The 16,946-nt window shown below is 36.7% G+C and overlaps 1 protein-coding gene across 2 annotated transcripts; it reads right to left on the bottom strand.

Annotated features, from left to right (window-relative positions):
• Window positions 1–381: 381 nt before the first annotated feature.
• On the bottom strand, window positions 382–16,450 carry LOC126702418 (phosphoethanolamine N-methyltransferase 1). 2 transcript variants are annotated; one of them, XM_050401115.1, is made up of 12 exons: window positions 6,821–7,055; window positions 6,592–6,707; window positions 5,251–5,388; window positions 5,018–5,155; window positions 4,072–4,215; window positions 3,283–3,393; window positions 3,050–3,191; window positions 1,601–1,881; window positions 1,228–1,389; window positions 1,064–1,117; window positions 907–981; window positions 382–807 (listed from the first exon to the last, which is right to left on the bottom strand). In XM_050401115.1, exons 1-12 carry the CDS (start codon window positions 6,837–6,839, stop codon window positions 709–711), a joined length of 1,479 nt encoding a protein of 492 aa, XP_050257072.1. In that variant the 5' UTR covers window positions 6,840–7,055; the 3' UTR covers window positions 382–708. The 2 variants fall into 2 exon arrangements, with proteins under 2 accessions (XP_050257072.1, XP_050257073.1); XM_050401116.1 differs by lacking the exons at window positions 6,592–6,707; window positions 6,821–7,055 and adding an exon at window positions 16,394–16,450.
• Window positions 16,451–16,946: the final 496 nt, after the last annotated feature.

Raw genomic sequence — 16,946 nt, 5'->3', positions numbered from 1 at the left:
ATATAAGAATGACTATCAATAATATTTAAATTATATATGTAAGAATTATTATATGCATCCTAACGTATATCTTTTAAGTATATACATTCATACATATGCATGAATTTACGAACTAGTATTAATAAAATTTGGACAAGGTTTGTGATTAAGCAATCCAACTAAAATGTGCTTTTCAATCAAACTCCCAAGTGACAACAAACTCAAGGTCTGTTTGGGATCCGTTTATTTTGCTGAAACTGAAAATTTTTTGTTGAAAGTACTGTAGATAAAGGTAAAAATTTTGTGAAATAGTACGGTGGGACTCATGAATAGTACTAAAAGGTGCAATGAGACTTATGAATAGTAGCAAAAATAAACTGAATAATAAAATAAGTTGGCAAATTTCATCCATGCCAAACGCACACTCAATCATAATATTGATTTTTTCCAGATACCCAAGTTACAATTTTATTTCCAATAACAAACCACTGATATCATTAAACGAAGCAAAGATAAACTTCCTAGTTCCAACTGCTTGTTCTTTTATACAAAAGTTCATTAGCTATTCTCTATCTCATTATTCAAAGATAAAGTTTAGGTGAGATGAGAATGCAGCAAATATAGGATGGTCATCAACCATCAGCTAAAAGCACACAATCAACACCAAAGATTGTTGAAAATACATATATTAAAAGCTACAACAGCCAGGGAAAATGATCTGAAACAGAATCAGTTTTTACTGGCAATGAACAGGCCCCATCTCTGCTCGCCAGATGAAGTCCTAGTCAGCTTTGCTTTCCATCCACCAACTATGTCATTGTAGTCTTCCTGCAGATTATCAAGAGAAACAAAAGAAAAGAATTAATACAAACAGTAAAGGAAAGATCAACCAAAGATGAAGGGTAGATTTTAAAGAGGAAAATGCACCTCAGAAAAGTCCTCAATGAATGCATCCTTGTCCTTCTCAACAGCATTCAATTCCCGCTGCAGAACTTGAATAAACTGAAGCACAACAGTTGTCTTAGATCAGTAGGCTCAACCTAGTTTATTTTCAACACATACAAAAGCACAGATCTACACAAACCTGCTCAGTACGATCCTCTGCAATGACATCAGTAAAACCAGCATCACGAAGCATCTGCACCACGGTTAAAACAAGAGCCCACTATGTCAAGGAAATAAAGAGAAAAGGCCATGAATAAATTCTTGCAAGGCGTGAAATGAGACAGATTTTTAAATGCAACATACCTGGCCATATGATTTAACATCATGGAGATCATATCCTCTTTGCTTAATATATTCAGCAAATTCCAGAGATGGCGTTCCAGCATTCTTGCAGTAATCACTGATAAGAACTTTACCTCCAGGCTTCAACCACTTGTAGAAGGATCTGAATAATGCAGGTTTGTCCTGAAAATTAGCCAACAAACATTCAAATTTCAGAAAGTGTGTATATAATTGTTCCACATTATCCATTAAAAATAAGAAATAAAATAAATAATAATATATAAATAAACAATGCTTATAACTGTCCAAGTAACAGGAACCCCCCTCCAAAAACCAAAAAAAAAAAAAAAAATTTTAAAAAAATTTTAAAAAGAAGGAAGAATAAGCGCCTTACTTGAATGTGCAAAATGGTGTCTCGGCTGTATATCACATCAAATGAATTCTCAGGATATGTTTTCTTAGTGCAATCAGCAACTTCAAATTCAACTGAGCAGTTCAGTCCAATAGCACGTTCAAGAGCAAAAGAAACCATATTTATGGAGAGATCAATCCCAACAACATCCACATTAAAGTTCTCAGCCATATAAAAGTCACCTCCCCCAATGCCACATCCAACATCTAGGACCTTCTGGCCAGGCTTAAGTTCCAACTTTTGCACAAATTCTTTAGTTGTATCTGTTCAAAGACACGAGTTCACTTAAACATAATTTCAAAGATTTAAATTTACATTTTAGTTATGAACCTTCTCTCCATCTTTCTTGATAAGGAAAAAATGAATTCAGAAAAATTGTCAAGTACAACATATAGTTTTTCTGATTTTCTAATTATCTTTTAGGTTTTAAGGTTAAATGTTTAATACCTAAAATATTCATTATTTGTAAAGTTCCAAAGTGTGTTAGATGTTGATACATACACATACACATACACACACACACAGTCACACATATATACGTTCAATTACCCAAGGGGTGGCACAATCAACAGGGACCACATCTCATGAAGTGCAGGTCACTAGTTCAAATCTCCCCTTGGAGCCATAGACTTATCAAAAAAATGTATGAAAAGTTCAATTCCCCCTGAATAATAATAATAATAACTGTTCCAAATTCTGAACAATGCAGATAGTGAAGTTGGCAAAAGTATACAAAACAATAAAAGAAAAAGGCAAAGAGATATGTCATTGTGTGAAATTTTATTTAAGCTACCTAAGATAATGTCCTCACATTTTCAATAGTAAAGTAGAAATGTTTTATTAATCGTAGGTTTTGTCAAATTAGTGAGTCAACATACAAGGGCACGTCATCTTCCCAAAAAATATATTTATAATACAAATTGTCATAATACTAATATGTTATTATGTTAAACAAACCAAAACAAAAAGATGTTGAAGTTCTAAGTAATAACACAGAATGCTGTTTGCCTCTGCATTGCTTATAGAGAATGTGATTCATATGGCCTCGATGACAAAAGCCTTCTTCAAGATGTCAAAACAAAGTCAACAGAGAAAGTAATCCAATATCTATGCAGCATATTGAAGGTTTTTCTATAACAACCAAAAAGTTTAATGAGATGCAATGGTGAACAGATGTTGCCATTAGTGGGACTAAGTAATATCTAACTCAAATACTCAGTATTCTGCTATTAAAAAATTAAAATAGTCAATCCTATGACAGATTTGTATAGAACCATCAGTAACTCCATCAATTTTGAGCATGATTTTTATTTTTATTTTTATTTTCTCCTTTTATCTTCACTACTACACCCTAAATGTGGGAAAAGAGAGAGAGAGAGAACAAACAGGTGGTCAGTAATGCATACAGAACACATGGTTAGTAAGGCATACCTATCCCTCCTGTGCTCACAAAACCTTGTCCAAAGACACGCTCATAACGTAATATGCCACTAGATTTATACTGAACATTGTCTAAGAAACGCTGGAACCCCCTATCATCCTCAGACCTGACTTTTTGCCATATCCAGCAAATCTGCATTTCAGAAACATTAAGGCATATCTTGTCAGATATTCAATGTAAAAAAAAAAAAAGAATGAGATTCACATAAAACCCATCATATTACCTGGTTCTGATTCTTTTTGTTTCGCACATAAGCTCCAATGCATTTGCAGCCAACAAAAGAGAGTTCAAAGGAATTTCCAGAACCATCAAGTACATGGCACTCTTTAAAGATCTGCAGCAAATATAATCAGAAACAGATCCTTGCAAAAAGAAACTTTTTGCTTTATAGACAGCATGTCTTGACAGGTCAACCCTGTCCTGCTCATATTTTTTAGCACATGAAAACCATGCAGATGAAAAACTTATATATAGACAAAGACAATACATACATACATACATACATACATATATAAATACATATCTGTATTTATGCATGTATGCATGTGTCTATAACTCTCTATATATATAGATGCATGAAAAGAAAAATACCTAAAAGAACTTGATTATGGATTTTGTTGAATAAATTTATATTACCACATATCTTTAAACAAAGCATAACTTTAAAAGAAACTATGGATAGATGATTAATTTAAAACCATCTTCTGTACTTTCTCTAAAACAAGAACTATTATCTAAAAAACAAGAACTATTATGACAGGGCCTGATTTCAAATTTGAATGCAGTCAAATCAAACTCCCAATGTGGCTGACTTAACTCCACTAAAAGTTCAAGTCTAACATTTGAGCCTAGTCCAATGTGAAAATGTTCATCTGTTTTCTTGTCATTTACATTCCAAAAGAAGAGCATTAATTAAAATATCTTTGATTATAGTCTCTCATTACACATTTGATCAACAAAATTGAGCAGGTCCATGCAAGTGTCAAGTAAAGAAATTGACAAGAAGGCAAACCTTTGTATAAAATCTGGGCTCCCGATAGTGGGTTGGGTTGTACTTTCGCTTGCTGTCTCCAGATTGATGGAAACAAGACTCTCTAAAGAAAATAAACCCACCAACCCTCAACCACTTGACCATTCTTTCTGCCAAATCCTCCACCTGAGATACACGTAAAGAAAAAGGCATACAGATACAGTCAGAAAAGAGGATGATTAACTTGCAGTTCCCAAGAACCCAAAAGCCCTAACAAAGAATGAAGAACAAATCTAACATGTTTTCTGTTCAATCATTAAGAAGTTGGAACAAGTTCACCCTTTCACTCTAAAGTAAGACCATGTATGAGAAACTGGAGGCTGGACTCCCTTGATGCAGTTCAGTAATTTTCAATTTCTTGTATATAACTTCTGTTTCCACTTACATCACAGAAATAGGGAAGGGACCCCCTATCACACATGCCAAGATGGCATCAGAAACTAGGCTTGGACCAGAGGGTGGAGCAATTAGAGCAAACTGTCAATTCTCTTATCACTACCCAACAACTCATGGAAAACATTACTGAGTTATTCACCAGACTCAATAAATCTCAGCCACACCATGAAGGAGGAAGCTCCCAAACTGTCACATCGGACACCCATGAGAGGCACGGAGGTAATGGGAATCATAAAATAGAGAAAAATCCTCCAAAAATGACCCAACCCAACCCATGCTTGAAGAATTCATGTTTAGGTAGTTTTTTTTTTCATATATAGATTGGTATAATTTTAGTTGCAAAACTGTGACATGGCACCAACATCCAAGTTTTCAATCTTTAAGTACTTGTAACCACTAAGCAATATGCACAAGATCATTCTTTTTAGTTTGTACCATCAGCAACAGGTTCAAAACTAATATACTTCACTCTACTAAACTCAAAAAACACCAAGTCTTTATTGAAGCAGGCAGTAAACCCAATATGATTTACCTCTTTATCTGAAAGATACATAAGTAGCCAATTGGAGAATATAAAGTCCAGTGATTCATCAGAAATTTTCAGGTCCGGGGATGTCACATCTGCACACATAAACTTGACATTCTTGTAGTGTCCATTGGTGCTTTCATTCTGCAAGAATAAGATTGGAAAAAGAATAGTCAGATTAGTTCTATTAAAAAAAACACACATTTTTTTTCTTCAGCAAGGTGAGGAACTGCAGCTACCTTCTTTATCACACTGTCAATGAAGTCCAAAGCAATAAGCTGGCCAGCCTTCTTAGCTAATTCACCAGTAAAACGGCCGATACCCGCTCCAAGTTCCAAAACAGATTTTCCTTCATATGGTGGGAGTAGTGAAAGCACCTGTTTGTAATCCAGTTAATTAAGTTCTGGATACTCAACATTGACATCTTTCTTCTTTTTTTTCTTTTTTTGAGAGGGGGTGTGGGATGAGTATTTTTGGCCCAAGTGATCAACATTGAACATATTAACAAGCACCATCTGAACTATAACAAAATTGGCATTATAATTTTTTTTTAGAATGTTGTTGGTTCATTAGTTTCATATGAAGCCATGGAATAATACAAGATTATTTGCAACTAGGTATGAACTTGAAAATAGTATCAAGGTGTATACAAGCTTGCACACCCAGATCAAAGCAACAGGCACAACTTGGATCTACCCAATTGGACAATGGTCTATTCACTCAAAGCATTGAGTTTAGTTTAGTTTCAATCCATACTTTTTGGCTTTTATATATACGTTTGGATTTCTCAAAAAATAATAATAATAATAATAATAATAATAATATATAGCTTTTTAAGGAAAAATAAAAAATACCAATTAACCTTGATCTGTGTTCTCAAATTGACATTAGTGAATTGACCTCACTTGATAACTAACTAGTAAAGATTAATTTTCACAGTCTAGAGATGGAGACTGCAAAGAGACAATGAAAGTTTGTCAAATATACAATATGAAATCCAATATAGAAATATGCTACCGACGCTGAAAATATGTACCAAATATTTCAGTCCCTCTTGCAGTGGAGCCCAGCTTGTGAGTGTAAAGTTGGGTGTTTTTTTTTTTGGTTTATCATTACTCAATTCAATAACACTTTAGATTTCTTTTTTCTTTTTTTAATAAAAATAAGTCACAAGAACTGTAGATTTCTTGGTCATCATAGTTGTCAAATCTTTACTTTGAAAATCAACCGTGAATGATGGACGGGATTGGCTAATGGCTTTTAGAAGAAATTCGTCAAAAAAGTCCAGCTGAGGCTTAAAAATATCAGTCAATGGTCACACAAAACGTGTCACAATCAAATATTCGTGGGCTCGTTTGGTACATGTGTTTTAACTAGCTGTTTGCCAGATCGATCACTTAAATTCACAAGTATCTGAATACCTTGCACATATCACTCTCTCAAATAAAGTATCTGTAAATTTAAATCTAGAAACATTTAATAATTATGACTCTGTTTAAATTTTTATCAATAAACTCCAGAATGTGGGGTCTAAAATGCATATAATGAGAGAGAGAGAGAGAGAGAGCAATTATAATTACTTCAGGACGCTCCTCTTTGTCAAGATCAGAGGCTTTGGAATCGAGCATCATAGCCTCAACGGTAAGATCGGCAGAATGCTCGATCCAAAAGTTCTTCTGCACCTCTCGCTCCTCTCCTTAAGAAAACATCACCAGACACGCCAAACAATTGAGCTACGAGCCTCTTCACAATAATTCCAAAAAAAAAAAATATATATATATATATATATATATGAAATGGAGTATTTACCTTGAATTCTAGCAGCCATTGTGAGCGAAATGTAGAAGACAAAATGACAAAAACTGGAACGAGAAAAAAAGAGGAGACAATATAGGTAAGGTAAGGTACTATGAACCCTCAATGGCAACGCGAGATCTGGTAAAGCTCCTCGATCGGCGGTTGTGTGCTCTTCCTCGCTGCCGCATTAACCCTCACAAACACAAACACATACAAACTCTCTCTCTCTGTTACTATCTCTTTTTAATGGTGCTCTTCGTTGGTAGAGAGGGGTTTAATTTATAGAACAAATGCCCTCACTCACAGTCACACGTTTGACGTTTTCTCTTTTTTTTTTTATAGGGAATCCAAATGAATCTGTTTTTTTTCTCTATTTTTGTTTTTATCAATGGACCCTTTCCATGCAATTCCCATCTGGACTAACCCACTTAGTCTCTACTCTCCACTATTTGGGCCATATTTTTCTGTCCTTTTTTTTATTTTTTAATCTCTTTAGATCTGTGCCAAGTGCCAACAAGAAAAATACACTTTTTTTTGGGTACCATCTTGGGTTTATATTTAATTTGCATGATGATACATCATTGATCTGTGTGTGTGTGTGTTTGTTTGGTGGGGGAGGCGGGGCGCCTCTTCTCAAACTCTTCAATGATTCTAAGACTGGCATTGAGGACATCAAATTTGGAGCAGATCATGTAATTGTGTAAGATGTGTCCTTTTAATTGGGTTCTTAGGGAAGTTCACAATGATGCTCGTGTATTTAACCAATTCGTCTCCTAAAATTTTTTGTATATTGTTTTTCTGATATGGGTTTTAGTCCTCCTAGTTTTGTAGGTTAACTTTTGGAGGAAGCTGTGCACACTTTACTAGGTTGTAATTAAGGGTGACAAATGGGTGGATTTGGTCATAAATAAATTAGGTGTCTCATTACCCATTTATCTATTTATAACTCGTTTATATATAAATTAATTACTCATTACTCACCCAACCCATTACCCTCTTAACTTTCAAAATTACTAAAATATCCTTAAATACCCAAAATGACCCAAATACCCGTACACTTCCAAAATTACCAATATACTCTTAGATATCCAAAATTATCTCCACTAAAATGAGCAAAATATCACCAAAATCTCTAAAATAAGCAAAATACCCATAAAACCTCTAAAATTATCAAAATACTCCCGATATCACTAAAATCACCAAACATAATCAAAAACTACTAAAATGACCAAAATATCCACAAAATCTCTAAAAATGAGCAAAATACCCATGAAACTTCTAAAATAACCAAACTTCCCAATACTATTATCCACATCCTTTGGCGATGCCCCTTAGCACGAAATGTCTGGGCACTTGTTCGGGGAAAGCTTCAAAAGTGTGATTCCTAACTCATAATTTCCTCAGCTTAGCCCGGGCCTTGGTGGAGAAATTGAGTAGGAAGGATCTCGAGACGTGGGCAATGGTGGCATGGTCAATTTGGAATGCATGAAACAAGATCCAATTTGAAGCGACTCAAACTCCGCCGCATGCTATTCTTAAGGGAGCAGTCTCGTTATTGGACAAGTATCAACGCTTGGCTAGAAGCATAGCACGTAGCTGAGCACATGTGGATGCTCCTTTGTAGGGCTGGGCCCATTGTGCACTTTATTTTCCTTTCTTAATATACTTCTATCTTTTCCGTCAAAAAAAAAAAAAAAAAAAAAAAGATCAAGCACAGGTATTATCCAACTTTTCATCCAATACGTTCCAATTAACTTCTGAGGACCTAACCACAAATATGAGATCCATTTTCAAAATAATAAACCCAAAACACAAATCCCAAATGCAAATAAAATCAATCTAATGAAATCATAATAACAATCACTACGAACTTTAATAATAAATAAATAAATAAACGGAGACAAATTGAAACAAACAAATTTCATTAAGAAAGCAATACAATCTAATTAGTCATTAGATACTAATCTTCTTCTTTTTGTTGTCCAATTCATCATCAAGGTTAATCAAAAGCCTAATTGTTTGTTTGAGGCCAAAAGCTTGTTTTTGTTGGTTGAGAAAATAAAAGAAACATGAAATCAAAGGATTGTTTGATTGCCAAGAAAATAGACGAAAATATGAAAGAAAGAGAGCTAGAGAACAAAAAGCCTACATCAACAGTGGGTTCAACCAATGGTAACTATAGAATAGCAAGACCATGAAAGACGCAATAGGTGACTCCAAAGCCTAGATTGGCTAGGAGCCCGAACTCTGGTGATGTCGCCTCTCAATTGAGATATCCTCTCTATCCTTTCAATTTCTCCCTCTTTTTCAATCGGGGCTGTAAGGACTCAATTCGTAACGATTCCAAGATAATATTGGGCTCGTACGTAAAGAGGGCCCAAACAATATCATTTGTAGAGCGTGGGTTTGAAAGGCTAAGCCTTGGTCATAAGACAGTGGTTTTCCGTGGTGTTCATACATAATTAAATCGTGTTCGCTCTAGGAGTCTTTCTCCTGGAGGCGGGTTGGGAGGCTCTGGTTTTTGGCCATTTTTCCCAGCCACTCTCTCTGGATTGCTTACTTTTCCTTTTATACTAGCCTGTATCCCTTATCCAACGTCCACGTGTGGGTTCGACTTTCCAGGACTGATACTTGTCCCATCAACCCATACCTAGAGTGGTTGGGGGTGGTTGTAAAAGCTGAAGAGTATGGCTCTGTCAGGTGCAGAGTATTGAATGGCAGTAAGTGCAGCTTTCCCTTTGTCCTTGGTCGTTATACTATCCAGCGTACCATTCTCTATTGACATAGATATTTTAGATTTTTTCCCAAACTGTTCCTATACCGTTTTTGCCCTTCCTTTCAGGGAGACCTCGGATATGCCGAGGACAGAATCATCCTCGGCTGTGTTTCAAGACTATTTGGACTTTTATTACCTATCCTCGGCTATAACCTTCCTCGGCTCGGGCCTTGGGCCCCAATGTAAAAATGGGCCAGGGCCACAAATTGTTGGACCCCACAATAGCCCCTCAAAACCCTGCTGTCCGACCTCTTGGTCGGAAAGGAGGGTTTTGGTAATGCCAAGCCTTTATTACGGCTCGTTTAGCTCTGCCCTTCATTAATGTGGATGCCTCTTCATCTATCCAGGAAACACACCGGGCTATGAGACATTCCTCTGAGTTCATTCACGCTGCGCTCCTGCCGTTTCATTATCCAAAACGCGCCTTTAATGACTTCCCTTTACAAGACCATTTAATTTCGACGGTTATTGACGGCGTGGGGAAGTGGAGTGGGTATATTCTCGTTTACAGATTTTCTTAGAAATTTGGATAGATTGAATGCCTCCCATTTTGCCCTTCATATAAGAAGAAAGGCAAGAGGTTCCTTCTCTTACACAAAGACCTTTTAATCCTTTTAAAGTCTGAAACCCTTAGCTTCCCCCAGAGTTTCCTTTATCCGCTAGTTTGCACTTTGAATTGTGATACGTTTGAGATAGGAGCGGGAATGAAGGGACCATACCCTTCCCAGAAATGCCATGTTCTTCTGAAACTTAAAATGGCCCGGTCAGGGCAGGGATGGCAGAGACTCAAGATACTTCTCATCCTTCCTTCAGCCAAAATCCGAAGCAGGGGCTCGTCGCGTCAAACTTTTGGTGTGGCTGAGCTGGGGTCACCCATTATCAGTACCAGCCGCTCTCTTATGAGCACAGCTAACATGGCACCAGCATGTTAGGAGTCAGGACTGACGCAGGGACCAAGTATCCCTGCTTCTTCCTCTCTTCCTTCACTGGTGCCTCTTTTTGCCTCCTCTTCTTCTTCTTTCCCATCACCAGATCCATCCTGGTACTTTTCCTTCTTCCTCTTCTACCAAGGAAGGTCCTCCTCTCAATATGGGTGCTACTGGGGCAGAACTTGGAAAGACTTGGGAGCAGAGCTTAAAAAGACTTCTGGCTGTTTGTTTGTTTTGTTTTTTGTTGTTTTTGTAATTCGTTTCCTACATAGGCTTGTCTAAGCCCTTCATTGTACGCTGTAATACCTCCTTATATTAATAAAAGTCATCATTGCTTTATTTCGTATACTCTATCTCTTCTTTTTTGAAATGGTTATGCCGTGAATGAACGTACTACCCTGTGACTTCTTTTTTATTTTTATACTCTGAACGATGCTTAGGGCCAAAAATCCCAATTAATAAAAAGACCTTGCTCTGTGCTTATTGAAACTATCCGACATAATAATGCCGATTTGAACAAATGATACCTAGGGCTGAAACCCTTACTAAGAAGAAAAAGGAAAAGATATTATGATGAGCTTATTAGAACTGGCTGGCATAATAACGCCGACCTGAGAAAACGATACTTAGGGTCGAAATCCCTTACCAAGAAAAAAGATATCATTATGAACTTATTAGAGGTATCGTGTAAAATAAGACCGACCTGAAAATGGGTTGTATACCCCAAACTTGAACGAGGTGATGGCTGAATGCTCGATGCCGACCTGAAAATGGGTTGTATACCCCAAACTTGAACGAGGTGATGGCTGAATGCTCGATGCCGACTTGAAAATGGGTTGTATACCCCAAACTTGAACGAGGCAATGGCTGAATGCTCGATGCCATGTAGGAAGTAATCATCCGAGGATATATAACCCAAAATGTACAGCCCCTGTAGGTCGCTGAGGAATAAGGCGTTTCGCCATCTTCCTAATAACTTTCATAACCTTAACATTTTCTGGTATTTGGTCCGAGGACTGAGTGACTTAGAACTCTTCTTAAGTAGCTGACTTCTCCATAGGTTTGAGTCCGAGGATCATGCAATACCTTGGTTCTGTCCAAAACTTGATATTTAAGTAGTTGGTTTCCCCATAAGTTTGAGTCCGAGGACCATGCAATACCTTGGTTCTGTCTAAAACTTGATATTTAAGTAGTTGGTTTCCCCATAGGTTTGAGTCCGAGGACCATGCAATACCTTGGTTCTGTCCAAAACTTGATATTTAAGTAGTTGGTTTCCCCATAGGTTTGAGTCTGAGGACCATGCAATACCTAGGTTCTGTCCAAAACTTGATATTTAAGTAGTTGGTTTCCCCATAGGTTTGAGTTCGAGGACCATGCAATACATTGGTTCTGTCCAAAACTTGATATTTAAGTAGTTGGTTTCCCCATAGGTTTGAGTCCGAGGATCATGCAATATCTTGGTTCTGTCCAAAACTTGATATTTAAGTTGTTGGTTTCCCCATAGGTTTGAGTCCGAGGACCATGCAATACCTTGGTTCTGTCCAAAACTTGATATTTAAGTTCGACTATGGCGTGGGACCTTGGTTTAGGGGGACTAGCCCCTCGGCCAAGCCCCTAGAACCATCCGCGCTGCTGACGCTACGAAGCGCAGCCCCTAGTGAAGAAACGTAGCCCCTAGTGGGACTTTACGCTAGAACACTACACCCGGCTGTTGGAAATGATGTGAGTGATTATCTCAACCCACCACCTGTGCCAAGACACAAGTCTTTCCCACAGACGGCGCCAATTGTAAGGACTCGATTCGTAACGATCCCAAGATAATATTGGGTTCGTACGTAAAGAGGGCCCAAACAATATCATTTGTAGAGCGTGGGTTTGAAAAGCTAGGCCTTGGTCACAAGACAGTGGTTTTCCGTGGTGTTCATACATAATTAAATCGTGTTCGCTCTAAGAGTCTTTCTCCTAGAGGCGGGCTGGGAGGCTCTGATTTTTGGCCATTTTTCCCAGCCACTCTCTCTGGATTGCTTACTTTTCCTTTTATACTAGCCTGTATCCCTTATCCAACGTCCACGTGTGGGTTCGACTTTCCAAGACTGATACTTGTCCCATCAGCCCATACCCAGAGTGGTTGAGGGTGGTTGTAAAAGCTGAAGAGTATGGCTCTGTCAGGTGCAGAGTATTGAATGGCAGTAAGTGCAGCTTTCCCTTTGTCCTTGGTCGTTATACTATCCAGCGTACCCTTCTCTATTGACATAGATATTTTAGATTTTTTCCCAAACTGTTCCTATACCGTTTTTGCCCTTCCTTCCAGGGGGACCTCGGATATGCCGAGGACAGAATCATCCTCGGCTGTGTCTCAAGACTATTTGGACTTTTATTACCTATCCTCGGTTATAACCTTCCTCGGCTCGGGCCTTGGGCCCCAATGTAAAAATGGGACAGGGCCACAAATTGTTGGACCCCACAGGGGCAATTGGGTAAAATTTTTATTTACGCTCTATTTGTTTTGAAGTAAAATATTTTATGGAAACTGTTTTCCCATCTTCAAGTGTTTATTTGCAGGTAAAATACAGTCAAATTTGTAAAATATTTTTTGTTGATCATAAAATCCTTTTATAAGAAGTTGTAAAATGTTTTACTTTTGAAAATTTGGTAAAACATTTTTCAAAAACACACAGTGGCTTCCCCTCTCCCATATGGTCGCTAAGTACCCATCCGATGGTGGGAGACACTGCTCTAGCTACCAGTGATGGCGGTCCAAAGGCCTGTGTCTTTGCTCCGCGACTAGTGCTAGGATATGCATCACCAGTAAGTCAGTATCCGAAGACGTCGTTTTTGTCTACTGGCGTTGGCGGTCTGGTCATTGAAGATGTGGCTCCTACGGTGATCGTTGGCAGTTTAGTCATCGGAGCCACCACTTTGACAAATCAATTCTAGAGGTTTGGTTGTCAGACCTTCGGCACCAATGGCTTCAGTGTTGAGCCATCGTTTTTGGTGGTTTGCTTGAAAATATTTTACTTATCATACCAAACACCTGAAAATATTTTACTTCAAAAAAAAATAGAGTGTTAAAATTTAATGTCAAGTGAATGACTAACGTCACTTTAAATGGATGTTTAACTGATGCCTCTCTTTGCTACTTGTGTAAAATTTAAGGAGTTAATTGGCTAAAATAAAAGTTTAGGAGGTGTAATGGCCACTGATGGTAGCTTTTTTAGGTTCAAAAGTTAATAAGTTTGACCCCTAAACATAATTCTTAATCCCTTAAACCAAAAAAAAAAAACCCCAAATAACAACAATAAAAATTAGTCCAAATAATAACAATATTAGGCCAAACAACAATAAATGAACAAAATATTCAACAACAAAAAAAAAAACCTTCAAAAAAAAAAACAAAAACTTGTAATAATTTAGATTCACAACTCATTCAATCAATTCCACTAATCGAATCCTTATTTTCATTTTTCCTAAAAATTGGTACCAAGAGAGATATTGTGGCCGTGAGTTCTCCTAGGGAGTGCCAGTAGCTCTACTATCTTTAACTTTGCAATTGCAACAACTATACTCTCATCGGAAATCGGCTTGTAGTCGCAACATGTATCATTTGTTGCTCTCCCTCTCTCTCTCTCTCTCTCTCTCTCATCACTTCATATTCTCTCTCACTTTATTACTCTCATCTCAACATTTTCAATTCTCACTTTATCTTTCATAAGTCACTTTTTTCTTATTCATTTTGTTAGAAGAATGGAAATTTTAAACTTAATGTAATTGCATTTTTTTTTCAAGTTCTCTTTTTATTAGATCTTGTATAATTTAAGTTTCTTAATGCCTACCCCAAAAAAAATTCATAAATACCACCAATAACCACTACCCCAAAGTTCAAGAGTGTTTTGGCATTTTCTCCTTTTTATTTATGGCATTTAAGACTAAGCCACATTAAAAAAAAAAAATATATATATATATATATATATATATATCAAATGAGAAAGAGAGGATTATTACCTAATTTAAATCCTAATGACTTTGGTGTGTGTGTGTGTTTGAAAGAAAATATGCCTACCAAACCGTCTGTCAAACATTAACAGTCATTAGAGTTATTAGAAGAAATTCACTTAATCCCAATAGTTGGCTAAGTGGATCATAAGATCCCATAATATACATGAAATTTTGGGTACAAAACCTCTTGTTAGCATCTTGGGGCTATCCCATAGGATTCCTCCCTGTAATAACTTAGCATTATAAATTTTTTTTTACAATGTGGTTCGTTCATTAGTTTCATATGAAGCCATGGAATAATACAAGATTATTTGCTTTAGCAAAATCAGAACTAGGTATGAACTTGAAAATAGTATTAAGGTGTATACAAGTTTGCACACCCAAATCAAAGCAATAGGCACAACTTGGATCTCCCAATTGGACAATGGTCTATTGTTACGTGCACAAGTTGTTGCAGGGCAGGTGGGATCTTTGAAGATTGGTAGCTATGGTGTTTCCTTGATTTGTGCTAAGATAGTTGGTATTTGAAGTTATTATCTTGTTCTAGTTTTTAGGAGTTGGAGTCTATTGTTATTTAGTTCTATTTTGTAGAAGTTGGAGTTTAAAAGGATCACGATTGTGTTAGTGGTCCTGATTTTATGCTTTGGAACATTACCATCTACTTGTATAAATTCAACAGCTATTGGAATAAAAGTCATCAGAAAATTTATCATCCAAACTTATCTTTTAAGGAGGCCGAATTACTTCGAATCAATCCAGAAATTATCCATTGTTTCTTATTTAAATTCCACATAAATAACAATAAGGAGATATACATCCCATCTATTCACTCAAAGCATTGAGTTTTGTTTAGTTTCAATCCATACTTTTTGGCTTTTATAGATATGTTTGGCTTTCTCAAGAAAAAACAATAACAATAATAATATATATATAGCTTTTTAAGGGAAAAAAAAAATCAATTAACCTTGATCTGTGTTCTCAAATTGACATTAGTGAATTGACCTCACATGATAATTAACTAGTAAAGATTAATTTTCACAGTCTAGAGATGGAGACTGCGAAGAGACAATGAAAGTTTGTCAAATATATAATATGAAATCCAATATAGAAATATGCTACCGCCACTGAAAATATGTACCAAATTTTTCAGTCCCTCTTACAATTGTATTGCAGTGGAGCCCAGCTTGTGAGTGTAAAGTTGGGTGTTTTTTTTTTGGTTTAGCATTACTCAATTCAATAACACTTTAGGTTTCTTTTTTCTTTTTTCTTTTTTTTATAATAAAAATAGGTCACAAGAACTGTAGATTTCTTGGTCACAGTTGTCAAATCCTTACTTTTGAAAATCAACCGTGAACGATGGACGGATTGGCTAATAGCTTTTAGAAGAAGTTTGTCAAAAAGGTACAGCTGAGGCCTGAGGCATAAAAATACTGTCAATGGTCTCACAAAACGTGTCACAATCAAAGATTCGTATCTGAATACCTTGCAAGTATCTTAAATTTAACTCTAGAAACCTTCGGCGTCCGTTTAGTAGTTTATTTTATACCTATTTTTGATCATTTTAAATAATATTGTACATTTTTTCACATTCTTTATTAAAAAAACAACATTACCCAAGCTCTCCTTATAAACACCGCCTTAATAATTATGACTCTGTTTAAATTTTTATCAATAAACCCCGCCAATGTTTATGTTTAGTGTCACATGTTTTGTTCATAATTTATAATTTACCCGTTAGGTAATAGGGACGTGGTAAATTGAACCCGGATGGAAAAAAAAAAAAAAAAAGATTACATGTGATCGAACAGAAAAGATATATAAGCCAACCCCAAAATGTGGGATCTAAAATGCATATAATGAGAGAGAGAGAGCAATTATAATTACTTCAGGACGCTCTTCTTTGTCAAGCTCAAAGGCTTTGGAATCGAGCATCATAGCCTCAACGGAAAGATCCGTGGAGTGCTCGATCCAATAGGTTTTTTGCACCTCTCGCTCCTCTCCTTAAGAAAACATCACAAGACACGCCAAATAATTGAGATACAAGGCTCTTGACAATAATTTCGTTATTTAAAAAAAAAATGAAAATGAAATGGAGTATTTACCTTTGAGTACTAGCAGCCATTGTGAGCGAAATGTAGAAGACAAAATGACAAAAACTGGTACGAGGAAAAAAGAGGAGACGATATAGGTAAGGTACTAAGAAACCTCAATGGCAACGCGAGATCTGGTAAAGCTCCTTGATCGGCGGTTGTGTGCACTTCCTCGCTGCCGCATTAACCCTCACAAACACAGACAAACTCTCTCTCTCTCTCTCTCTCTCTCTCTCTCTCTCTCTCTCTTTATAGCAGTGCTCTTCGTCGGTAGAGAGGGTCTTATTTATAGAAAAAATGGGCCAAAATGGCCAACTGGCCCTAAAATCGTAAGTATATAGTTAGTA

Source organism: Quercus robur, chromosome 10 (assembly GCF_932294415.1).
Source record: "Quercus robur chromosome 10, dhQueRobu3.1, whole genome shotgun sequence".
Taxonomy (NCBI): domain Eukaryota; kingdom Viridiplantae; phylum Streptophyta; class Magnoliopsida; order Fagales; family Fagaceae; genus Quercus; species Quercus robur.
Note: the sequence above shows the minus strand (reverse complement) of the source record. Positions and strands in the feature narration are given on the sequence as shown.